Genomic DNA, 24,873 nt, shown 5'->3' with positions numbered 1-24,873 from the left:
AAGATTTTCTGTTGATTGTCTTAATGCAATACATCCTTCCAGGATAGTAAAGCCCAAAGCATTGATCTAGAGTTTGAAGATTATTAATTCAGGTCTTGAAACAAAAAAAAATTCAGTTGGTTAGTTGTTTGAACCTATTAGTGCATGTGCGTGGAATATCGTAGGTTCTAACACCCATTTTGACGCAATTTGATGTTATTTCTACAAGACCATAGCCCATGTGATTTGCGAGTATTGCATGTATCCCATGGATTTACATTGAAGTGGAGTCCGATAGGCTGTTTACGAGTATTGCATGTGACCCATGGATTTACCATTGAGGTGGAGTACGATAGGCTGTGCTTCAATGGGTTCTATCATCACCAAAAAAAAATAAAGTCAGCTCTTGTACTGAGCTATCTACTTCAGGATTCAAGTAAGCCTGTAACAACATGAGGGTGGCTCAAAGCCTCGAACCAAATACAGGAACATGATTCAGGTAAGCCTGTAACAACATGAGGGTGGCGCAAAGCCTGGAACCAAATACAGGAACATGAAGTAGTTGAATAAAATTGACCCATGAAAAAGGACTGAAGCTTTTCTGTGGGTAATGACAAACTGAATCAAAATTGACCCTGATCTTCCTATTCCTTTGCCCTCTTACGTTCCCTACCATTTCAAATCAATGGCCAAATCTAGGAGAGCTTCTACTAGCCGTATCGTCCGTTGCTTCTCCTGTTGCTTTAATTTATGAGCGATGGTTTCAGGATCCAGCCCCAGGGCATTTTGAGCTTCACTTTGTTCCGATCGGACATCCTGCAGCAATGCGTCAACTTCTCTGACAAAATCTACCCTCAGAAGAATGTCATCAGCTTCGGTAAGAGGTCGCACCGGACCTTGATGCTGAAAAACAGTTTGAGGGCAAAAGCAAGAGTAATTTCTTGTATAGGAATTTTTTTCAATATAACGAAATAGCTAATATCCTAATTTAGTTTCATGCATTTCTAGCGATATGATTTAGAACAGAAATTAGGCCCACACATAACTTGCACTTGCGCAAAATTATTCTACTGGATGCAGCTTACCTTATCAATGTCAAACCCTGCGGGTACGAGAATGCTAAATGGATCTTCTCGTGGGAAGCTAGCAACCATTTGTTTTCTGCATTCCTTCAGCCATGCTTCATTATCAAACCCATCATGCATATTCAATAGATCATTGAGCAGTCTCATGGCAGGACTTGCCTCCCGTTTTACAATCTCGGTCTAGTATGTGCACGAAAATTAATTCTCGGAGGCATACATAAAGAACAGATATAAATTAACAAAGAACGAAAGTTAAGGAACAGAATACATGTAAGAAAATTTAAATCAAGTACCAAATGCAGTTATTAAGGTTTGAGACACTAATTTTGATTACTTTCCAGTAAGTGAATATTTTGTGCAAGTGCTTGGGAAATTAAGGGGAGTACCATGCATGCACTTCCATTAGAGATTACAATGACTGGCTGATTTGAAAACAAGGAGAAAACAGCATACCTCGACTCTTCTGTATAATAGATCAAGACATCTAATAGCATCTTTTTCATCCTGGAGAAGTAAGAAGCCATTTCATGAGAGAGAGAGATTAATCAAGAAAACTTTAGAGCAAGCTAAATAAACCCACTCACATCGTGCCGAGCAAGATCAAGGCGATTCCATATGACCATTAGAACAAGCTCGGTGAGTTCCCCTTTCTCAGCAGCTTCCACAATTTTCTGCATTAAATGAAACTAGCCGTAAACCATGATCTTATTTGACAATGCTGACAAAACATAACAGGAGGAAAATGTGCAAAACAGATTGAAGGATATCAGATTTCAATTCATAATGTTAATGTGATCAAAAGGCACATAAAATGCATAAAAAATTAGAATCATTGCATGACGCCTTTTGCTAGTGTGATCATGATACCTCTTCCACTTCATCAACTGCTCTGATTAAGCTCGAAACCAATTTTCTTGCTTTCCTGAGATCTTCTTCTGGATAATCCTTCAACCGCAGACCAATTTCACGATACTCTTCAACCTTTCGTTCTTCTTCCTCGTCTTCCTTGTGACGTCTTTGATTAAGTTCCTTTGTCTTCTCTCGTTGCTGGGCTTGCCATTCCTAGCCATTATAACAACAATGAAAGCTTTAAAATAGAGATTGCAGAGGTACGGTAATAAATTCAGCAAGAGACAAGACAATATCTCAGGTTTCAGTTCAACAAGCAAAGAGTTTCTTCCATATAGGCTACAAACAGTAACATATGTTTAATCCATTAACACCAGGCCAGGTGGTTATGACTGACATAGGGAACTTTCCGTATATTGGGCTCAACACCATATCATAAGTAAACAATGAAAACAGAATTATTAAGAACTCATTATTCAATAAATGCAAGAAACTGCATATGAATCAACGGAAGATGATATCAAACATTCCTAAACCAGGTTATTGTTCGTGGAGTTTATTCTTACAACTCGAAAACCACTTGCTAGCATACGAAAAACTGAGCCTAACGTTTCACTTAATCAAGCTGTGACCAAAACACATCACTAGCCAGTGCTATTAGATTGATATTTCTAAATCTATATGGCAACACAAGTGCCATTACCCAATGACCCAATTCAAGCCAATTAAAGATTTGACATCAAACTTAGAACAGAAACCAGTTGAATCATATTTAGTTCTTTCAACTGAGAGCAGAAGAAGTGACTAACTTCTCTAAACTAAAAAATACCCACCACTACTAATCCAATGAGAAGATTAAAAATGGACGAATCTGAAATAAATTCGGATACTCATGAAAGCTCTCACTGAACATGAATATCCTAAACCAACACCACTTTGTGAGGTATTGTCAGTTTTCAGCTTAGTTCCGCAGTAGCCGGTGTCGAGGACAGTTAAGATGTACGAATCACTTAGTCCCACAAATGCTATTTACAGGAATTGAACTTTGATCTTCCTGTAAAAACCGAATATGAAGGCAAAAGAAAATCCCACTATAATACGAAGAAAAACAGTCACATACATCATCGTAATACTCCTTTGGCATGCCCTCCAATATCGCCTCTTTTTCGCTGGTGCATCTTCTCAGAACTGCCCGAAAAAAAAAAAAACCAACAAGAAAGAAGTGAAATTTATTAACTCACGAACAAAGTACTAAAACCCCATCAATGAGTGTGACTAACAGGAGCAACGGGGAGTTGGTGGGTATTTGGTCTTGAAGATGGAGATTCGCACGTTAGCCGGCGATATGAGCGATGGCAGTGAAGGTGCGCACGCTAGCGAGAACACCTTTGCCTCCATAGTTTAAGCATCAGATAAAAATACAGACGACGGAGAGAGACTTTCAAAGAAGTGGATTGAGTTTAAGAGCAATTACCATTAGTTTAAGAGCAACTCTAGCAAAGCTTAATGGGCGGTTAGTTGGGCCGGGTAGACAATGGGTCAAAATTTGACATGGCCGTGCCGGGAAATAAAAAAAACCAAAATGATATGTGTCCATAAATATCCATAATTTAGGTGGCACGAGAAGAAGTGTAGGTGACCATTTTGTATTAGATGGTCCCCATACTTCTCCTCTTACCACCTAGATTATGGACATCAAAATTATGAAAATTATGCACATGTAGTGCTTTCGAAAAAAAAGAAAGATGATAAGTCCATTAGAATGCTAAGGCTATGAATGAAAGTTATGCGACTATGTGCATAAGGGGTGGAATGATGAGATCTCACATCAGTTAAGTAAGGAAGGAACGACTAATAGATAAGGAGTTCCCACAACCTAACATAGTCTGATCGGTTTTTTGGGATTAAGTGAAAACGTTGGGCCTAAAGGAACAAATCCGTGAGGATTTCGACTCAGAGAAAATAATATCATACTATTATTAGATTTGTGAGTTACGCCAAATCTATCCTGAGTCTAACACAGCTTGTCATAAGGTATAAAGGTGTTCATCACAAACTCATCACTTAATTATCTGGAATGCAACAAAGGTCCCGTTTGATAAGTCATTTTGGCAATCATATGTGCTAGTTAGTAGCATATATTGTATGTGTCAACCAAACGATCATTTCTTGGCTCCAATATCAAGGTAGTTATGAGACAATAATATGGTCATTTAGAAATTGCCCTTGAGAGGACCATTTTGGGACCATTTTCACTTTTATTCCCAAATACCCATAATCTACCCTCATCTTATTAATGCACTTCCAAAACTACCCTCCCTATACCATCTTCCATAGCGACTCCCCACCATCCCCTACCATCTCCGCATCAATGTCTCCCCCACCACCGGCCTTAGTGAGGAAGCCATGGCCAGTACTAGAATCGACCGTCTCGGCCATCAAAATCATCCTCCTCATCTGTAGATTTCTTCTTCCAAATCGTCATCTTCTTCCCAAATCGTCAAACCACTTTATGCTAGATTGGATGGAAGAAACGAGACTGATTGAAGCTAGATTGCAAAAAGTATTGAAGGTAAGCATTACAGAATGTTCCCAGAAAGAAAAAAAGGGTTTTATTTGGTATGGAGAGAGAAAAGAGTTGAGTAATGATAGAAACTCCTACATCGGAAAGATATGAGAGTTAAGTGCTGGTTATAAGGAGGGCAAAAACTCTTCTTAATATGTCCAATAGATTTTCACAAGAGCTCATGAAACATTGGTATTGTGGAAGTCCATTGGACTACAGCCGATGCATGGGTGCATGCACCCATGGATACGGGCTGGGCCTATTAAACTGTTGGGGTGGGGTTTGAGCTTGGACTTTTTAGAACCCATGAAACACTGGTATGGAGGGGCCCTTATCAAGTAACAAGTTTTGATGTATTTAATTTTAAAGTTATTTTTGGTTTTTTAATTAATCATATTTATTTAATAAATTTATAAATATGATTAATTAATTGAGCTAACAATTTAATTATTTAGTGTATTATTTAACTAAAAATTCTTTAATTATTCTGTTATAACTAAAATGCATAATACCCCCTATGTAATTTGTTCAGAATATTATCTAACATATATGTTACCAATAAAACTTGAACCAAACACTACCAACCATTCCGACAACATATCTGCTACCATTATTGTATAACATATCTGTTAGTATATACGTTACTGACAAAATTGTCTGCCAAATGGACTCAAAGGATTTGCTTGGCTGATTTTTCTCACAAATCAGGGTGGGGCCTACCTGGAATTTTTCAAAATTTTTATACATAGATCAACGGTCCTAGTAAGACACCCAAAGTAAGAATAAAATAATAAAGCAAGCATGGCTGCAGCTGATTCTTCCCTAAACAATAATGGTCAGTAGACTCCAAAGGGAAGAGACAAAATAGTTGTTTGTTTGTTTGGGAGTCCCACCGACTTGGATTCTCAAGGCCAATCAGCGCCACAAGTTCCGAAAGCAGACAAATTCTCGATTGAACGCTTGGATCCCACAGATCCACCGATCTTAGTTACCGATTACGTCTTTTTCGTTTCTGGGTGCCACTCAAAACCATCGTTCTTTTTAGAAGAATCTTTGAATTTTGAGGTTTAGAGAAGGATAAGTCTATGGGGTTGTGACGAGAGCAGATTGACACTGAGAGGAGAAATTGGGTAATCAGGAAATTGGTTTCTTCCCCAAAACATTATGGTGAAGCTCTGTTTGATGGCCTCTCATGGGCACCCTCCTGGTCCTGGGTTTGTTTTCCACCAAGAGCAAGGCATGTGCAGGGTCGTCAAGGTAATTCTTTGATGTCTATGTAGATACCTGCTTGATTATTTATTTATTTATTTTATATCTTGTAAGATATATCAGTTGTTTGTGATATGGGGTTGGTTGGGTTTCGTTCGGGTGGGTGGGTGGTTTAATTGAGATTGTTTAGCTCCATCTATGGTTAGTTGGGATTACTATGCGTTTCAGTTCATTCGAATCACCAGCGGCCATATTATCTGTTGTAATTCCAGCTGGGCTATGGTGGATTCAAGTCCTTTACTGATTTATATGTTTCAGTTTATTGCTTTATATAGTGAGTCAAGATTAGCACTACTACCGTTGCTCTCCATCGTCCTTGTTCTTTGGTTGGTGTATAGATGTTGATATTCTGCTTGTTAGAGGGTCGGCGGCCAAATTGGGCTTATAACAGACATCCTTATTGAGGTGATCTTATGCACCGATACACACTTGAGGTTTTTTTCGAGACACAAATTCTCTAATGATGCATAGACTCACTATCAAGGGGCCGCTTCAAGTGTCTGGGGTTTGCCTACGGGAAGTACAAGTTTTCCCTCGTTTCAATAAAAAGGACGACATCAAGACTTGCTATCAAGTAATGTAAATATGAGGTAATTGTGAAAATATGTGGAGAATTGGAGAAACTCATATTAGTCATATAAGTATATTGGGAGAGAGTGAATATGAGATATTTGAGTTGTAGGGTTCGAAACCTTGTTGTACTACAGGTTTTGTTTGGAGGTGCATCTGGAGAGGCACAGATGTGGAACCAACGCTTAATATCTTCCCAAATCGGTTATGGACGATAGTGCTCATATCAGTACTATGATTTGGACTACTAAAAAGAAGTGCTTTCGAATCAAGGTGTTATCATGATGCAACATTTGGTTAGCAACTATATGCTTGTGCTCATTGATACTTTGAGATGCTCTGTGTTGTGATAATGTAGTTCTCAACTAAGTATGAAGCTCGTGCAAGTTAAACAACTATGCATATACATGGGGATCCATGTATGTAGCTAACCCAAGTTAGGAAGATTTCGTAGGTGCAAGTCATTTAAGTTGTAAACTTGAAAACTTATCAATTGGGATCTGTAAATGTGACTAAATATAGGTGATTGAGAAGGAGAGTTTACTCGACCTTTGGAGACTAGTGAAAGATGATTTGTGCCGCTTATCCAACAACCTGTAGAGTCTAAACTCCATTGGTGCTTGGCTATGGTAAACAACTCTCATGCACAAGGCATCTGTAGTGGGTGGGGTCAGGGCTAGGCAGGATGTTAGAGACCTTACCCCATATAATATGTGGAGAGGTTGTTTCTAAGAATCAAACCTATGCTTCTAGGTTGCACCCCTGCAACTCTACTACTGGTTGCCTGCTTGGCTATGGATGAATAAACTTCTCAGCTTTTACTGTGGACTTTTTGTTCACTTTGTTCACTTTGAATGCTTTGAATCTTTATTTATCTCATATTTCATGAATGTTTCTTTTTTCTAATTTTAAGGTTTAGGGTTTAGGGTTTATGATATTTATCTTAGAACAAGTTACTGGTAACTGTTTTTTCTTCTCTTGAAATAATTGCTTAGATTGGCAATGTGCTCAACTACACCAAGTATTTTGTCTTAATGTCATGGTAATGATGTGTGAGATCATATAGTGCAAAATGTGTCCCCATCTGTCTTATACTCATTAGTTAATCTTTATCTTATATGGGATTGCCAGCCTTGCTTGCCAATTCAGAGAATGAAGCAGGAAATAATAAGACCATCTTCCGTTAGTTTGATGCCCTATGATGAGCCGTGGACGCCTATAAGTAGCTTCTGTGAGTCCCGTCAGATCGTCAAGTTTGACTCGACAGTCAAAAGACCCATTCTCATTGATATGCAAGGTTTGTAGCTCACTAGCCCATGTGCGGGCTAGGTTTTGAAATCTCATTCCTTTTTTCTGATTTATCGATTTCTTTTACTATCAATTGATGTACAGCAAACGTCTTTTGCATTGACATACAAATACCTTTCTAATTGAAGGTCCCACATTATCAGTAAAAGTGCCAGGTTACATATCTAGTTTCATTTGGGGATTAATTGTAGATCTGCACCAAAATTATGTAGCAAAAGAAATACATTGACATGCAGAGATGACTGAATTTATTGTTGTTTATAGCAATTTATGTATCTCTGATGGCATTGCAAATTGTTCTTGAGCCAAATATTTGTCTACCCAATGGGGCAGACTATTGCATTAGAAATTCAAATGTCCATGAATATTTGCATGTGCTGGTTCATCATCATCATCAGAGCCGTATCCCAAAAGTTTGGATTTGGGTACATGATTCTATATGAAAATCAATGGGAATTCACTACGTGTATTTGTTTATGCCATTCTTGCATGTGCTAGTTATGAAAGAAAAAGTCAATGCCAATATGGATGCCTGTGGAGAAAAAGTAGGAATAATGGTAAAGCAGCCCCAAAGGCCAAGAGGGTCGCCCTTTGTCCCGCATTCATTTAAAAATGTGAAAGGGAAGGATGAAGCATCACAGCAAGCCTTTTGCTAATAATGTAGAATCAGTTTCCTCGTTGTTTGGTTATATAATGTGGCAGAATCATATATGTTGTCCGACCCTTTTGGTGCATTATATTGGTGCTTTATTTTGCGGTCTATAATGCTTACCTACGTACTTCCTTCATTATCATGATGGCAGACAATGTAGTCAACTCCATTCTCTTCAGCATTTTGGTGACTGAACAATGCGCGAAACACGAAAGGATATTGCGGTTCCTTACCTCTGGGCATAGTGAAGTAGAGAAGGGGAAATTGGATTTTCCTGCACTTTCTGAGTTGATGGAACTTCAAGCATTGGCATTTGATGAGCATCGGCAGCTATATTTTCCTTCCCTCGTTTACCCAAGCATGGAAGTTGATACCGCAAAGCATCTCCTGGACGTTGTGGGACATATATATAGTTCAAAAATGTCAGTTCAGTCAGATGGACAAGTTCCAATCACTCCAATCACTAGTAGTGGGACTAAGATGGAGGACATTCTTTCAATTCTCACAGAGTTTTACTTATTAAATACTACAACTAAGTGGAGAAAGGAGTCACTTGTCCCCCCGTTTAGCAGGTATGAATGCTTAGATCTGGGTAGATTGAATAAAATGTGTGGTGCTTAATAATTATTTGGACTTGGTAAACATTTATATAGTCGTTTATACTCGTGTTTGGAAGATTATTTGGAGTACTCTCTGAAGGTTTTAGTTTATGTTTTGTTCCTAAAATTGTTCTGATGTTCAGTCATTCTTATGCAAGCTAGGCCTTGACCTTGTGAGCTCTATCTATCTAATTCTGTGAATTTCATGTAAAGCCCAGTCCAGCGCTTGTGAGGAACCTCCCGCTTTGGGCCCATCTAACCACATGGTTTTGCCCTCAAAAGTACCTCACAAGGTTAAGCCCATGTTTTTAAATATTTTGTAATGAGACCCAAATATCTGATGCCAGACTCTGGGGTCTCATTCTCACAATGCCTCCCAATCAAATCCCTGACGAGGAAGTCCTAGCTCAACCCTGATGCAGGGGGCAACCAGAAGAATTTCTAAAGCTAATTTGAATTTCTCTGTGCTTCGACAATATTGTAATTATCTGGTCAAGGGTATTTTTAGAGTCTTTTAGTATTTCAGGGTTTACTAAAGTATTTATGAGTTTTTGTTTTCATTATAGGAATCCTATTCTTATCAGGATTGGTAGTCTGTTTCTTTTCCAATTGAAAGTATAAGCTTTTACTGTTCCGCATAGAATTTGGATTTGGTCCTCTATATAATGAACCACAGTAATAGTAATAACGAAGAATAAAATTTCAGATTTGATTCACTTTCTCGTGAGAATGTTTTCTTTTGGCGGTTAGACTCCTTCAGATTTTCTTCTATGAGAAATTTCTAGAAGGCACTCTACTGTTATAATTCTTTTCTTTTGATCAAGCCCTAAACACCCAAAATCTCTAAAACCCTATTGACAGGTACATTACCAGCAACTGTTTTGGTCTTTTAACCCATGATGTGCTTTAACTTCCAGCTATAATAGATTGTAGAACAACTTCAAAAGCTGTTCTACTTCAGACCTGATCCCAGACCTTTCAACGAGTCCTAATTCCTAAACAGTTTGTCATAGACCGCACAGGTTGTTGCTCTGGTACCTTTTTTGAATAGCTTGGCTCAATGCTTGTAAGGAGTTGTCGGCTTTGGCCAATCTGGCCCCATGGTTTTGTCCTCAAAAGGCACCTCACAACGTTAAGTCCGTGGTCTTCCATGTACAGTAATGAGCAATTTTCCATATATTCGGTTTCTAGACTTGGGATCTCACATTTCAGTTAGTTATTATAAAAAGTAGTACTTGGAGAGAAGTTAAGTGTGATATGCTGTGGTTGTCAATCAACAATTCCAAATACTGCTTGAACAATTTTTACTGGGTATTTTGCTGTTGAAATTTGAGATTGAATATGACGAATGATTACCTCAAATTTGACCATTCGGTGTTCTTCTCTGTGTGTATATATGTGTGTTTTAGATATCCTTCTGTGTTTTCCTTATACGCCAGTATTGTTAAGTTAATTTCTTAAAGACATCTGACCTGCTATCTTCCTATCAAACAGGCTAAATATTATAGATGCCCAGCATAACAAGCATACATCTTCTTTGAAGTTGGAAGCTGTCACTGCCACACCTTTGAAGAGGTAATCCTTTTGTTTAATGTATTCTTAATATGCCATATGTTCGTGATCACATGATAAACTGGACCTGTGCTTCTGTGTCAGTGAAAGTGCGGGAAGTTTGACTTTAATCATTTAATTAGGAATTTTTACATGCCATAAATGAGGTCTAGCATCCGTATTTTTTATATTCTGGAGCGTGCTAATAATTACATTTGCACGAATAAGGGTTCGGCAATGGCTAAATCGGTTTCATATCATCGTAAGGCTTGTCACTAAAACAGCAATCATACAACAATTTCAGAGGCCTTTGACCTTTATGTCTGGCAAATTTTGAGTGCTTTGATGACGGGTACATGAACTCAACAATATGAAGCTTTTTGTGGGTCTGCCCTTGAACATACTACATGCATGGATTGGAATTTCATGTTTCTAAACATTTTTACTGGTTGTTAATCACTTGACCTGACAAGTGTCTGGCTGTAAAAAGGAAACCTAAGTGCAAATAGACACATTTATTTTCATTTTCAGAATGACAATGGTTTGTTCTCAGATTTACCTTTTTTCTTTTCTCCCGACAGTCCTGGGAAACTCAAGCATAAGCCATCACTCAGGAAGAAGAACTCTAAGAAGGGAGGAACAGCAAGGGATCTATACAAAACGAATTATTTCCATGCATGCGAGAGCCTTCTATCCTTGATGATCAGTAAGAAATGGCAAGGGAAAACACCAATCCTCTCGCTAAAGAAATCTGGCCCTGAACTTCCCGAGCTACTGAACCAGTTCTCAGCTGGCATTGCTGGGACAGGCATTGCTGTTGTTTTCTCTGTCATGTGTAAATTAGCCTGTGGCAGGGTACCACTCTCTGGATCTAAACTCCTCAGTTCCGGATTTGGGTTTGGGCTGGTTTGGCTATCTTGGGCAGTTAATAGATTAAGGGACACGATTGTGTATATCAACAAAAACACAAAAAAGGTGGGTTTGAAGGAGGAGGAGATGATGACTAGAGTGGATAGAAGTGTGAATGAGATTTACTTCAGAGCCGCAACACTTTTGGCGGTGGCCGTGCTGAGGTTTGCTTGATTGTCAAAGGAAGAAGTACATTTTATTGGCAGCTAATGGTTTGAAAAACAATATGAAAAAGCTGCTTGGAAAATAACTTAGAATGGAACGGTAACTGTAAGAATGAAGTTGGTTGGTGATAATACGCGCGCAAGCATTTGCTCTTAATTGGCGATGAACCATGCCTGAATAAGAGATTTCCTATCAGATAAGGGCGACTGGAAGATCAAAGCAATTCTGGCTTGTATGAGCCTCTGCAGACATGAGTTCGTGTAGCATCTTATTGTCAACATGCTTCTTCTTGCAGTAGTTGAGTATGGGCATAGTTTTAATTTTGAACCATAGAAGACTTGTTACTCGAACTGGAGAACAAATGTGTACATATAGCACAGTTTTGTTGCCTGGAACATTAAGCTAATTTTGCTCTACTTCTACTCTTGTTTCTCTTCTTTGATGTGTGTTGCCTTCAGTTTATTGTGAAAGGTCTGATTGCGGTGGTGAAGTTGACTATGAAGGTCATAAGTTGAACTCTCACACGGTCATGCCCAATAGTTTCGGTATAATTTCTTTCTTATATGGATTTCGATCGTTTCGGTATAATTTCTCATATGGATAGTTTCGGTATAATTTCTTTCTTATATGGATTTCGATAGTTTCGGTATAATTTCTCATATGGATTTCGATCCCTTGTCGTCGACATGAAACGAGCTGCGTTAGCAGCCCTAGTTTATAACTGATCAAATCGTTCAACGATCATGTTGAATTAGAGAATTCACGCCCAACAATTTCAACGTTGTTTCCCACACAAACTTCGACACAGTCTTTTTTGTCACCGGCGTGAAGCGAGCTAGATTGACGGCCCTAGTTTATAACTGACTTAGCTGTCAAGTGGACACATTGGGTTGGGAAATTCTCGATTAAAAAAAAAATTGGGAAAGCCCTGAATTAAGTTGGTGATTAGTTGACTAATTAGGCAAGTACAGCAAATACATCTGAGTGGCATAATTAGGCCAAAGCCAAACTACTAGCCAGCTTTCCTGGTCTAACTGTTCCACAAGCTGCTTTTAAAACAAAAACCTCAATTGCTCAACTTCCCAATAAAAAACAACAAAAGTAATAAATCCAGCAACCATAATGTCTAACTGGGATATTATCAAGTGGAGGAAAAAAAGAATGAACAAGACAAAGTAGCCCATGGTGCACTGCAAAACGGAACTGAAGATAAACTGCCTGTTAATACACTAAATTTCAGCCTCAGGTCATTAAAATATCTTCAAACTAATGCACAGAACAAATCAGATCAGATGCTGAGATGGGGATTATGTAAGTGATTACATGGCATGTGTTACCACAAGTACGAATTTTGAATTTTCCTATTCCACCCATTTTGTGATCAACCAGAGACAAAGAATTAAGGATCTGGATTTCAAAACCATCAAGGTATTATCAGCTCAGCACTTTGGAGACTACACCTGCTCCAACTGTTTTACCTCCCTCCCTCAAGGCAAATCTTTGTCCTGTTGTATAGATGTAAAGCAAAAATGTTAGGGGCCTTTCTAGCTTCAACACTTGAAAGAACTGCCTAGAACAGAGTCAGTGGCCATCTTTTGCATATAAATAACAAAACAAGCACAAGCACAAGTTAAAAAATCAATCACAACAATAACTTAGTTTCTCTTCCTTTTTCTTTGAGAAGGCAAATACTCTTATTCTTTCTGCGAAAATCATAAATTTGCACTCACTGAATCAGAACCCCAATCACCACCTCATCACTAATACTTCGTGTAGAGAAATATGACAAATCTCAACAGGAAAAACACTTTCATTCGACAATAGAGAAAACAAACATATATCACATATTACGGCCCAAGAAGAACAGCGACAAGTAAAGGTTTCTCTTCCCAAAAATAAACAAAGATAATAACAAGTTAAGCATACCTGCTTCAAACGGAACTGATTCGGTCAGCTCAAAAGTTGCAGACACATTGTCCCCAGGCATAACCATCTTAACGTTTTCAGGCAATTCCACCTTCCCTGTGATATTTGCAGTCCTCATGTAAAACTGAGGCATATAATTCGAGAAAAAAGCAGTATGGCGTCCCCCTTCATCTTTTGTAAGAACGTAAATCTCCGCCTCAAACCTCTTGGATGCTTTCAAAGATCCAGGCTTGGCAATCACCTGCACAAGTGTGATAGTGCAGTATCAATTAAGATAATGCCAAAACAGGCAGATATTCACTTCTTTTTATATCTGTTGTAGTGAATATGCCGAAATCAATAGACAAGTAAGAAGAAATAAGCAAGCAAAGACAAAACACAATAAAATCAGATAATGAAAGTAGCCATTTCCTTTAAAATCCTGGAAAACAAAAAACAACTATGGATCAATTGTGGTGCCACTTACCTGTCCTCTCTGCACATCGTCCCGCTTTAGGCCACGTAGAAGAAGACCCACATTGTCACCAGCCTAGCAAGATGCACAATTAGCCAAGGGTTCAAGAGTTGCTATAAATAAAATCCCCAGCAGTTCAAGGAGAAGAACCTTTTACTTACTTGTCCATTATCCAAGATCTTCTTGAACATCTCCACACCAGTCACTGTGGTTTTGATAGGAGCACCCTAAAGAAGAAAACCAGATGTAAACCACACATCTATACAACACTCTAGGCCAACCATCAATGTTTTTTTGAGATTAGAGTCTGGCATCCACATCAAAATAATATGCTTATTCCAAGAGGTACAAAGCAAATGAAGAAGACAATAATGCCACACAAGCAATGAGGAGCAGTTTGACTTGATCATTACCTGCAGGAGGCCCAGAACCTCTACTTCTTCACCAACTTTTATGGTGCCTTGTTCAACACGACCAGTAGCAACAGTTCCACGTCCCTTTAAAAACCATGTAAAAATAAGTCACGCTCAACTGGCAACCAAAGGAAAGAGAAAACTTCTTTTCCTACACAACCAAAGAATCTTATGGAATACAAACATGGTATGGCATAGATTTAATCTTTCAACAAAGTATACTGTGATTTAATAAAATTGATTTGATAAAAATAATCATTCAAGATAGTACACCTCAATCAGTTCTAATGCTATGCTCTGGTTAAATGAATTTCACCTTAAAAAGTATTTGAGATGAATCCATTACAGTGTCTAACTCAGTTGAACTAAAAGTATTTGAGATTAATCTGTTAAACAGTCCAACTCAATTTAACTGCCTCAAAAGTCAAGAGTACAAGGCAAAAACAAGAACGAATCCACAAAAGACCCCCTGAAGCATTCTTTAAAGAGTATTCCACAAAGGCACTGCTAAGATGATTCTTTTACCTGAATTGAGAAAACACCTTCAATTGGCATTAGGAAAGGCTTGTCAAGCTGGCGTACAGGGTCCGGGATATATTCATCCACAGCATCCATTAACTTTAAAATGGCATTTTTGCCTATTTCTTCATTTGTACCCTGTAGAGCAGACAATGCTGATCCACGAATAATAGGGATTTCATCGCCAGGGTACTTGTAGAAGCTGAGAAGTTCTGCCAAAATTATAAGCTCACATGAAAAATTTTAAACAAATCAAACAAGACGAAAATGAAAATCACTGTCTAAGATAGATAATCTGAAAATATCAGCCTACCTCGGACTTCCATCTCGACAAGCTCCAATAACTCTGGATCATCAACAGCATCAACTTTATTCAGGAAACACACAAGAGATGGTACCCCAACCTGTGCAATGTATAGAAGAAATTCTCCATGTTATAACTCCAATCTGCAAATGCAGACGACAAGACAAGAGCAAAAATATATAATCCAAGTAAGCTTCACAAGCTCCCAAGAGTGAGATGCGCACCTGGCGTGCAAGCAAAATATGTTCCTTTGTCTGAGGCATGGGCCCATCAGGAGCAGACACAACTAGAATACCACCATCCATTTGGGCAGCGCCGGTAATCATGTTCTGCAAATCAATTCAATTCAAAATATATATACTACCGAATTCAGAACTCTCTTGAATAACAAACACCAAAAAAATCTGTTCTAAGGACTTGAAGATATTTAAAAATGCATTTGCATTTTAAGGCAGTGGATCATATTTGCTGAGAGCAAGGGAAAATCAGCTCCGAAGTCTACCATCTGAGAGGGCTAGTCAAACAATAATAAAAATAATGGTACAAAATTTTTAGCACCTAATTTATTATTCTCACCACTAACCCAACCCAATTTCTTTCTTAATATTAGCCACATGGACATGCCAAGAAATATGAGTCCAACAGTCATATAGGAATATATATGACTCACAAGGACTCGTAGCTTGTGTTCTTCCTAAAACCTCTACCTTGATAAATGCTTAGTATCTGTTCCACTAATTCAGGATGGTCCCGGAAGGAAAAGACAAATAATTCCATTGAAGATTAAACTTAAATTAACTTACTTTCACATAATCTGCATGTCCAGGACAGTCAACATGTGCATAGTGACGCTTCGCAGTTTCATACTCCACATGGGCCTGCAATATCGAGCCAAGCAATCATTTATGTATTCCGCATAAGGTGATTGTCAAACATAAGCTGTAGCGAAATGGTATGCAAAAGTCACACAGATAACAACCGTTGAAATCGTAATTCCTCTCTTTCTCTCTTCAGGCGCCTTGTCAATTTCATCAAAGGCAACAGCCTTGGCTTTCCCTTCTTCAGCTAGTACCTACACATAGCCATCCCATGTTCAACTAAATGCAAAGTAGTTCATACCACAGAAAGTTCGTAAGTATTCCAAATCAAATTTATAAACTAACACATAAAAGCAAGAAAAAGGACTAAAAATACAAGCGTAACAACAACAGAACCTTTGTTATTGCTGCAGTCAGAGTAGTTTTTCCATGATCAACATGACCAATTGTTCCTACATTCACATGAGGTTTCCTGTTAAGACAAAAGCATTAGACAAACGCGTCAACTTAATGCAGAAGTCAGATGTCATCCTGAATATTATAGATAAAATAAGCATCCATAATTTTGCGGACTTTGCATCCTTATATTGGGTGATTCTTTTAGGTTTAGATGTGTTAGATTACATCAGCATAGCATAAAAATATATTCATTTCTGAAAGGTATAAGTTTACTGGGGATTTCCTATATTGGAGACATTGGCAGTTTGGGGAATTGGGTAAAGCATTTTACATTTACATTTGCATGATAAAAATGATGCTTATGGTGATATAATCCGATAGCAGTAACTTAATTTAACGGCTACGCGTAACATCAAATTATTTTTTTTTCAAAACAAGGAAAACCTTGTGCTGTGCACTCGTAAAACCCGGACACTTGAAATGCCTGCTCACCCCAAGCATCATTAAAACCCGCTACAGAGTCGGCCGAAAGTATTTATCCTGACTCAGGGAACATGTCCAGGGAACTACTAATACGTGTTCTTCAAATTGAACTTTACCAAAAACATTTACTTCCAAATTTGTTACAATAAACAAAATACCTCTTTGTAGAAAGATTTAATGAGATTATGTCATATTTTGTATTAAGTATTTCCACCAACATTATGGTCGATGGCAGCACTTCCTGAGCAGGAGTTCGAAACCATTACTTCTCTCAAAATACATGTCAGAGTGATTCTATTTCCTGCAAATTAATTTGAACCAACTCGAAATCTCCCAAACCAAGGCTCTTTTATGACAAAATCCACTAAATTGACCTCGCACTTCCACTCCACCTCGGAACCATACAGGGCAGACTAGATTCAAATGGAAAATAGAAACGAACGATTCTAAGACGAGAGGATCAAATGAGCGAATTGAGATATGAACTTACGTTCTCGTGAAGGTAGCCATGGATCTCCACCAGCCACCGGCGGAGCCCGTGGCGGTTCTCTCATTTGCAGACACCGAATCTAAAAAAGAAAATTTAGAGGAGGAGGCCACCGCCGCCGATCCATGGCAGGACCAGTATCTACGAGACGAGAATGGTAGAAGGCGCTTTGAATTAGAGTTCCTCAGAGCCACCGCAGCCATTTAGGCCTCAAAAAAAATCAATTCGCAGTAGAAGCAGAGAGTGGCGCAAATGTGATTTTCTTGGGGTTTAGAGGTTTGAGGGTTTTAGGCACTTTTCGCGTGATCAGTGTGACGGCTCACTTTGATGATCCGTAACACCGAGACACTCGCATTTCGCACGCACACCAGACTCGTGTTATTATGAGCCGGCCTTGTGGGAAAGCCCAGTCCGTTAAAACAGGCCCAAGTGGCTCACAAAACCTGAATTCTAGGCCTTATGCGGGCAAATAAAGGGTGAAAATGGTCGGGGTTTTTTTTTTTTTTTTCGTTTTTTGATATAAATTTAATGATCAATCGGTGCTTATTGTCGATTATTTTGGTTTTTTTGATCGATTTTTTTTTATTTATTGACATAAATTTAACCGATCAATGGGTCTGTTAACCATTGCGTTCGGTTTTGTCGATAAATTTGTATTGCTCTTGAAGACTTGTTTTTGCCAAGCAAAATATTGTTTCTGCTTGCCCTTCCAGCAATCCCATTATAGATAAATATGATCGATTTCATTCGGAGCTCAGGTTGCTCCGTTTGACAGATTCAAAGCCCGAGTTTCAGAATTAAGGTCAAAAGGTATTGATCATTGTATTTGTGAAAAACTCGGTTGTGTGATTAAAGAATGGTTTAGCTAAATTAGGCACTTTGGGATGGTTTTAGACAAGGAGGAACAGATATATTTCCCTCTAAAAGAGTACTTCAAGCAGGGCCTTTACATGTTTGATACGGGTCAGAATGATCTGGATGGTGCATTCTATTCAAAATTAGATGACCAAATACCACGGAGAATTACACTTATGATTAGAATCGAACATTGAACACACATATGCTCACTTATGTGGATCTCTATAAAACTCAACCTCATCAAATTCTTGATAATTCAGTTCAATCGTAACTTAAAAAAAAAAAGATTGTTCTCATTGTATGGTTTTTGTTATATTACAGTCTCCTATGGATGATGAGCGTTTCAGGATTCAAGGAGCCTCCATTGGATATGGTGGGCGGCCATTGAACTTAGAAATCGAATTGTACAAACCAAGAATCTGAATGGAAGTCTAGTGACTCCAAGTCCTTCTAATGACACTGCTGAACACGTAAATTGGGATGGAAACCATTCTAATGAGGCTGCAAACAGATATGTTGCAGAACAAATACTAACCGGAAATTTCTCCAAGTCTGCTCGCTTCCTAAATATGCCAAATAAGTTCTGCTTGGATGACTACTTCCTTTGGTTTCCAAGGTAATTGGCAAGAGGAAGTTAATTTGAGAGGAAACGGAAACCACTGTATCTCGGAAAGGCGTAGAGCACGCATTTCTTCATTCTTACTCATTTATCAATATCCATTCGTCCTGCTATATGATTCTTTACCAGTTTACCTTCACACCTATCACTTCCCTTAAAAACCTGCAAAGGACATTCTATGCATGTTAGAGGCTTAAAGGAATATGGGCTTGCAACCAAATTCAAACTGGCTTTTTATTGTCAAAGAAAGTGTTATATACTTATTGCAACAAGTAAAATTACAAATTATGCATACATTTGTAATGATTTTCTGTACCCAAGCATCTGCAATAGCAATCCTTGAGGGGGATTTTTCGTCTAAAAACTACAATTTATCTTATTCCTTTTGTTTATCCTGCATTTACCAACGTGGCATGGTGTAAATCTAAACTTAATGTTTGCCAAGCCACTAATATCTCATATCTGATGAACACGCTAAAGAGATTCCTTTAGAAATAAAGCAACCTCAGGAAGCTGATTGAGCATAGCATATATATTATTCATGGACAAAGTAGTGAAATCAAGAGCATGGCTTGAAGGATTACCGACCTTTAAGCATGAAGTAGGTGGGAATTCTAATGGCCAGCAAAAGGTGAAGCTCAAATGGAATGACAAGTCACATAATTACTGAAGACAACTCCGAAAGAATCGAACCCCCTGTCCCAAACAAGTACAGTAATAAGAATGAGATACAAAGTAAGGGTCAAAGGGGGAGCAAGGGGCCTGCAAGATGGTGGAAGAAATATAGAATGATTAATAAATAAAAGGTCCAAAGTTTCTTATTGTTCAGAAATCACTTGTTTGGTCTTTCTAAGATGTCATTCTTAATATTTATATGAGATTGATAGGTTGTGACGAGTACCTGCAATGCAAAAGTGATGTCCGCCTCATCTACTTTTAATGTTACTCTTTTTAATTTATCTTCACGAGCCTGTCCTACCTTTAAAAGCCCCTGCAGACCGCATATGACAATATTGGAAGTTGTTTTGATACAAAGTGCTTGTATTTATCTAACTAGTAAATAATTTAATACCTGGTCATTCAATACCCTGCACATGCTTGAAAATTCCAAAGTTCCAACCGGTCGTATCAATGCTGATTTGCAGATGTTCACGTAGGATTTATTAAGCTGCGTCCGTATAGAAATGCTTAGATACCAGAAACACAAATGATTGCACGCTTTTGATATTATTTGTTGCTGACATTGAAAACAAAACACACCTCTGCTACAGTTGTATCTTTCTTTTTCCCACGGAAAAGCTTCACAGCAGAGCAAAGTATAATCTGCAGTAGAAGTTACATCATGTAACACTGGAAAGTCATCACTTGCTACAGAAGAAAAGCAATTGTGCCAATTTGACAAATGATTTAAACGGAACGTCAAGGCACTGGATGCATCAGTGCAACAGTGCTTAAATAGCATACAACGGCCTGTTAGATTTGTCCTTTATAATTGTCAGTACATGTAAAATTACATTATTGCTACACAAACTTACCTGTTGATGTTGAGGAAGAGATTGTATGGTTTCCACTACCGGGGATCCGTATGTCCTTGACAAGGCAGTAACCATATGGTCAAACCTGACCTGCAGCAGGTTCATAAACTTCTAAGATAAAGAACATGACTAATATGGAGTTCAGTAAAATGTTCAGTTATAGTAAACTTTCAGAAACTGATAGAAAAAGGAAAATATTGACAAAAGTAGTCAAAAAATCTTAGCGTTGAATACTGGGAGAACATACCACATTATGTTCTTGCAGTTTAAGGGATTCAGGAGCTAGAGCCATTTGTTGATCATCAAAGAACCCCTTCTCCGCTGACAATGAATTCATATTGCTTGCAGTTTCTCTCAGCTCTGCTTCAAGCATCTCAATTGCACTCCTGGTATAGAATCAATAGGATTAAGTATTAACCGATTATTGCAATTCCTACAGTCAAAGGAAGAAGTAATTTCACTTTAATGTATCTCCAAAATAATTTTGAAGTTGTCTCCTAGAAAAATATTGATTTCTTTTAATTGAATACAAAAAGAAAGGTACTCCCATTAAACTGCTGCCTAAGAGCTTGGTGAAACAGTTAACCAAATCTTAGCACAAGCATGAAGAGAATGAGTTTTATAGATATCTTACAAAATTTAACCTTCAGGTCTTATAGGCACTTATACAAAATGTAAGAAGTGTACAGTGTAGAGAATCTTGAAAGATAAGGAAGCTAATTGTGCATTCCAAGCCACAGAAAAATCAAGACAAAATAGATTATCGAAAGGAAACCAATTTGTGTACAAGGAAAATATAGTTGCTTTAACCATTATAGGGAAGTATGTGGAACAATAAGGTTCTTAACCGGATGGATTTGCATTGTTAAACTAACTTCATTCTTCGCACAATCTAACATTGTGGAAAGTTTCGGTTTGAAACTATTTAGTTAGTGAACTGGCACCACCTCATTAATAGGTCAAAAATGGTCTATTACAAAACTACTGAAATCCCAAGTTCTATCAAAGTATCACTAAAGTACACTCAATAATACATGAAGAGGGTTGTGAGTGGATGCGCAAGTAAGAGAAAGAGAGGATAAAATGAAAGGAATACTGACCTGCAGATACTAAGAGCTTTCCGTAAATCTCCAGAGACTGCAGCAACTTTCTGTTAAATTTCCAGTTGTCAGGATCTAACTGCAAAATTTCAACTGAAAAGCAGCAAAAGATATTGAAAGGATGCAGAAACTAATATTTTTGGATGACTCACTCTTGCACAGAGTTCCAGCGTTTGTGGTTGGAAAACAATGTAAGGAAGTGCCTGATGGGAAAAAAACAACAAATAACAGTAATGATAAGCAAATATCATATAGAGATTGGCCTCTTGAAAATTTTAGCCACTTATCAACTATTTCTTTCTGGAAATTATTTGATGCGAAGATACTTTTAAGCTTAGAATTCAGGGTTTTTTTTTAAAATTGTTTCTATGCATCATGATACATATAAAATCAAGTTAAAGCAATCCTTACACAAGTTAAGCAAGAAAACCTTGCTGCTATGATAAAATGTGAAGAGAAAAAGGCCACAGGAAACTAACCATGAGCCTCTCCTGAAGTATTCTGACTATTTGATCCTTAGAATAGGCCCGGAAGGTCACGATCAAAGGTTTGCCTAGCGAAAGAGCAAGGAATTAGATGGTAAGTACTTCCTCGTAGAGAAAGTGCTTGATAATATAAGAAAGGTTAAACCAATGAAAACTACTTGCTCAAATGAATATTAAGACTCGAAGATAAGGAAAAAAAATAAAACAATTAATTCAAAATTGAAAATTTCCATTATGTGCATCTTCAAGTGAAAAGTTATCCAAAATTCACGTGGATTCTCTTTCACCACTCTATCAAATGTAAATGTTTTGATAAAAAAATCTATTTCCAAACAGAGATTAATTAGTGAGCTCACAGTTCAAAGCTTTAAGTCTTGGAACAAAGCGATCAGCTAGGTCTATTGCATTTGCTATTCCTGCAAAAGAATAGACGAGTATCAGAACACATTTATGCATTTGCATCAATTTTAAGACCCAAAAAATATTTGAGCCAGAGATTCTACATGAGAGAGTTGTCACAAAGAGAGTACCTATAAGTATACATCTAGAGAATGGAAATGTTGTAAGCATGAAAAGATCATGAAGAACAGCCTGGTCTTTAGAGATTAAATAATCTAACTCGTCTGCAATTATCAGCCTGTTGCAGTAAAAGTTAGTTCAAGAATACATAAAGGTGCAACAAAATCAGGGATTTCATTTGTAAAGTCAAAATTGTTATAAAAACAACAAATCCATTGATCAAAAGATAAGCTCATATAATGCAGAATGTAATGAGTAAAAGATGGGCAGGATCTATGAGCCCATAATTTAGGCAAAGTCAATTGGATTGAGATTATGATTCTTACATCATCTTTGGGCCAGATAACTGTTGCTTCTGAGAGTACAGCTTTTGGAGATGTTGAAGAGGTGAGGTGGAGCTGTTGATTTTCTTTCTTGGTTGGTTTTCACCTAGAATCTGGTAAGACAATCAACATTGAAGAATCAGCATTCTTGGTTCCTGAACATTTGGCATGCTAAAACAGTTCCTCTAATCCTTTCATTACCTTGCTGAAAATTTCACTTGTGTTTGTTAGTGAAGTACAAGTAATGGCCAATACATCTGGTGGCTGCAAATCTGCCTGGCATAGAGAACAACAAATCATGATTGAGAAATCAATAATGATTGTAATTAAATATTAACTTAAATTCATTCAACGTCATTGCTATCAACATATTCATCCAACACTTTGCCAGAGTCCATAAAAATGGATTGTCCACATTGGTTTGACAATTCTGAATATCTTATTATTGCACAAGGCCAGAAGAAGCTTAGTCTCTCAAAATAAATGCCAAAGCCTACACATTTTTAACATTTGTACTATTGATATGAACAGCATCAGAATGAACGAAAAACGAATTGAACTTCTTTCTTTTCCTTCATTTTTTTTATGTAGTTTCACAATCTGTGATTGAAAATAATTCAAAAGCAGATTCAAATTACAGATCAGTGTCAAAAATGCATCAGCAAATGCTTTTGTATTGATGAAGTGAATGAGCTTACCCCTTTGGCCCAGTCAACTACTTGCTGCTTCACTTTATCCATGGATAATGACTTTCCAGTCCCTGGGCATCCACATATGTACAAACTCCCAGCCTTCTCCTGTTCTACACAAGTCTTGCAGAACTCAAAAATCCTTCTCTGCTCATCTTCACGGCACACAACAGTTGATGGAGCCCTTGATACGTGCAGTGCCTCTTTGACGGCACTCATTTGCTCCACATCTACAATTAAGTGAAAATTAGCACTTCATTAAGAAAATATGACAAGCGGTGCAATAAAATTGACAAACAATCATGCTTACTTCTGGGATTCCAATTCTGCTTGACAGGGAAACTTAGAACTTTCTTTGCTGGTGATTTTTGTGATCTGGCTGGATTTTCGACAAAATCTATCTTCACTCTCTGCACACATAGATATTAAGATTACTTCAAGGCATGTCTGATTCTTGAAAAAAATTGAGAAAAGTAAAGATAAGGGGGAAATTAATTGAATCATATTCAGAGATTTGTTTCATCTTCACTATCAATAGATCAATTACTGATGGCATAGGCACATCTACTGTTTTTCTCCATTTTATTTGCACTTTCTTATGAACAAAAAATTGAGTTTCCGGTCCATTAAATTTCGCACAATTTCCATCACGAGTTGAACAACATACGAGTGTAATTAAAATTAAGAGACGATGATATAGTCTGAATCGTTAAAGCAAAATGAACAGAAACTCACTTTTAGAGGACTGTTGGGGCTCGAATTCTCACAATGGCGAGGTGATCTCCATTTCGGCGGAGTAGAGATCTGGTTCTCCTGCACCACCGTTGAATTAGATCTCAATCTCCTCTTCTGAGGAGTGACGTCGCCAGTGTTGGATCTGACGGTTTCCGATATGAAGGCCGGGTTCTCCTTCAACGGAGACAAATTGTTCCCGGCAATTGACGGCATTTCTTTGAGACTTACAGCTTCTTTGCTTGATTAACTGTAGTGAATTCGGATTCAGAGAGCAGCTGTTCAATTCTGACGAGAAAACCATGGTTGGAGATGGATTTTGTAGGGTTTTTAGCGCGAAGATGCTCCCGTATCAAATTTTCCTCCCGCCATGTCTTTACGGTGACCTTTTGATGCGTTTGCAATGTTATGGGCTGGGCCACAACTTAGCCCAGAACGTGTACTGTTCTGTTGTCTCAGGCCCTCAACCATGTAGCTGTTGGGCTGATTTGGGCCTTGAAGTTAGAGCTTCAGCCCAAACTTGGGCCTTGATTTCAATCCTATCTACATTCACGAATCACGCCGTACAAAACGGTACCGTATCATCTGTACTTTTCCGGCATTCATTCTCCTTGCATTCTCACTAGTATCTGGTTTCACTGAATTTTCCTATTTCCGTCAATCGATTCTGAGTTCTTTCTTGCTGGTTGTTTTCGTATCTTTCTGTTG

General features: G+C 38.0%; 4 protein-coding genes across 6 annotated transcripts; 1 reads left to right on the top strand and 3 right to left on the bottom strand.

Moving 5' to 3' along the window:
* Positions 1-367: 367 nt before the first annotated feature.
* On the bottom strand, positions 368-3,386 carry LOC119983756 (protein PALE CRESS, chloroplastic). The gene is made up of 7 exons (XM_038827483.1): positions 3,194-3,386; positions 3,034-3,101; positions 1,932-2,126; positions 1,649-1,735; positions 1,518-1,568; positions 1,065-1,244; positions 368-882 (listed from the first exon to the last, which is right to left on the bottom strand). Exons 1-7 carry the CDS (start codon positions 3,309-3,311, stop codon positions 649-651), a joined length of 933 nt encoding a protein of 310 aa, XP_038683411.1. The 5' UTR covers positions 3,312-3,386; the 3' UTR covers positions 368-648.
* A 1,943-nt stretch (positions 3,387-5,329) lies between these two features.
* LOC119984852 lies at positions 5,330-11,924 on the top strand. Of its 2 annotated transcripts, none has more exons than XM_038828982.1 (5): positions 5,330-5,736; positions 7,450-7,615; positions 8,430-8,850; positions 10,372-10,452; positions 11,010-11,924. In XM_038828982.1, the coding sequence occupies exons 1-5, from the start codon at positions 5,644-5,646 to the stop codon at positions 11,509-11,511; spliced, it is 1,263 nt and encodes a 420-aa protein (XP_038684910.1). In that variant the 5' UTR covers positions 5,330-5,643; the 3' UTR covers positions 11,512-11,924. The 2 variants fall into 2 exon arrangements, with proteins under 2 accessions (XP_038684910.1, XP_038684909.1); XM_038828981.1 differs by having other exon boundaries at positions 5,332-5,736; positions 7,441-7,615.
* A 685-nt stretch (positions 11,925-12,609) lies between these two features.
* LOC119983518 (elongation factor Tu, mitochondrial-like) lies at positions 12,610-17,633 on the bottom strand. The gene is made up of 12 exons (XM_038827179.1): positions 17,309-17,633; positions 16,333-16,408; positions 16,098-16,190; positions 15,922-15,996; positions 15,343-15,447; positions 15,128-15,218; positions 14,821-15,026; positions 14,296-14,379; positions 14,044-14,109; positions 13,895-13,957; positions 13,429-13,669; positions 12,610-13,007 (listed from the first exon to the last, which is right to left on the bottom strand). The coding sequence occupies exons 1-12, from the start codon at positions 17,506-17,508 to the stop codon at positions 12,937-12,939; spliced, it is 1,371 nt and encodes a 456-aa protein (XP_038683107.1). The 5' UTR covers positions 17,509-17,633; the 3' UTR covers positions 12,610-12,936.
* Positions 17,634-18,388: 755 nt separating this feature from the next.
* On the bottom strand, positions 18,389-24,539 carry LOC119983888 (cell division control protein 6 homolog B-like). 2 transcript variants are annotated; one of them, XM_038827627.1, is made up of 17 exons: positions 24,169-24,535; positions 23,744-23,843; positions 23,443-23,663; positions 22,946-23,020; positions 22,748-22,857; positions 22,433-22,539; positions 22,259-22,318; positions 21,897-21,970; positions 21,570-21,620; positions 21,418-21,467; positions 20,565-20,703; positions 20,318-20,407; positions 20,043-20,105; positions 19,855-19,950; positions 19,684-19,773; positions 19,371-19,478; positions 18,389-18,944 (listed from the first exon to the last, which is right to left on the bottom strand). In XM_038827627.1, exons 1-16 carry the CDS (start codon positions 24,379-24,381, stop codon positions 19,446-19,448), a joined length of 1,572 nt encoding a protein of 523 aa, XP_038683555.1. In that variant the 5' UTR covers positions 24,382-24,535; the 3' UTR covers positions 18,389-18,944; positions 19,371-19,445. The 2 variants fall into 2 exon arrangements, with proteins under 2 accessions (XP_038683555.1, XP_038683554.1); XM_038827626.1 differs by having other exon boundaries at positions 22,259-22,539; positions 24,169-24,539.
* Between the last annotated feature and the right edge of the window lie 334 nt (positions 24,540-24,873).

Source organism: Tripterygium wilfordii, chromosome 18 (assembly GCF_013401445.1).
Source record: "Tripterygium wilfordii isolate XIE 37 chromosome 18, ASM1340144v1, whole genome shotgun sequence".
NCBI lineage: Eukaryota > Viridiplantae > Streptophyta > Magnoliopsida > Celastrales > Celastraceae > Tripterygium > Tripterygium wilfordii.
This window is presented reverse-complemented; position numbering and strand designations above follow the sequence as displayed.

Coding starts and splice junctions, on each gene's coding strand:
- LOC119983756 (XM_038827483.1), bottom strand. CDS start 3,311: ATGGAGGCAAAGGTGTTCTCGCTAGCGTGCGCACCTTCACTGCCATCG. Junction 2,127..3,033: donor CAAAGGAGTATTACGATGAT/GTATGTGACTGT, acceptor TATAATGGCTAG/GAATGGCAAGCCCAGCAACG. Junction 883..1,064: donor CAGGGTTTGACATTGATAAG/GTAAGCTGCATC, acceptor ACTGTTTTTCAG/CATCAAGGTCCGGTGCGACC.
- LOC119984852 (XM_038828981.1), top strand. CDS start 5,644: ATGGTGAAGCTCTGTTTGATGGCCTCTCATGGGCACCCTCCTGGTCCT. Junction 7,616..8,429: donor CATTCTCATTGATATGCAAG/GTTTGTAGCTCA, acceptor TCATGATGGCAG/ACAATGTAGTCAACTCCATT. Junction 8,851..10,371: donor CTTGTCCCCCCGTTTAGCAG/GTATGAATGCTT, acceptor CCTATCAAACAG/GCTAAATATTATAGATGCCC.
- LOC119983518 (XM_038827179.1), bottom strand. CDS start 17,508: ATGGCTGCGGTGGCTCTGAGGAACTCTAATTCAAAGCGCCTTCTACCA. Junction 16,409..17,308: donor ATGGCTACCTTCACGAGAAC/GTAAGTTCATAT, acceptor TTGTCTTAACAG/GAAACCTCATGTGAATGTAG. Junction 15,027..15,127: donor TGTCGAGATGGAAGTCCGAG/GTAGGCTGATAT, acceptor TAATTTTGGCAG/AACTTCTCAGCTTCTACAAG.
- LOC119983888 (XM_038827626.1), bottom strand. CDS start 24,381: ATGCCGTCAATTGCCGGGAACAATTTGTCTCCGTTGAAGGAGAACCCG. Junction 23,844..24,168: donor GCCCCAACAGTCCTCTAAAA/GTGAGTTTCTGT, acceptor CTATGTGTGCAG/AGAGTGAAGATAGATTTTGT. Junction 21,971..22,258: donor AAGACTTAAAGCTTTGAACT/GTGAGCTCACTA, acceptor CTCTTTCGCTAG/GCAAACCTTTGATCGTGACC.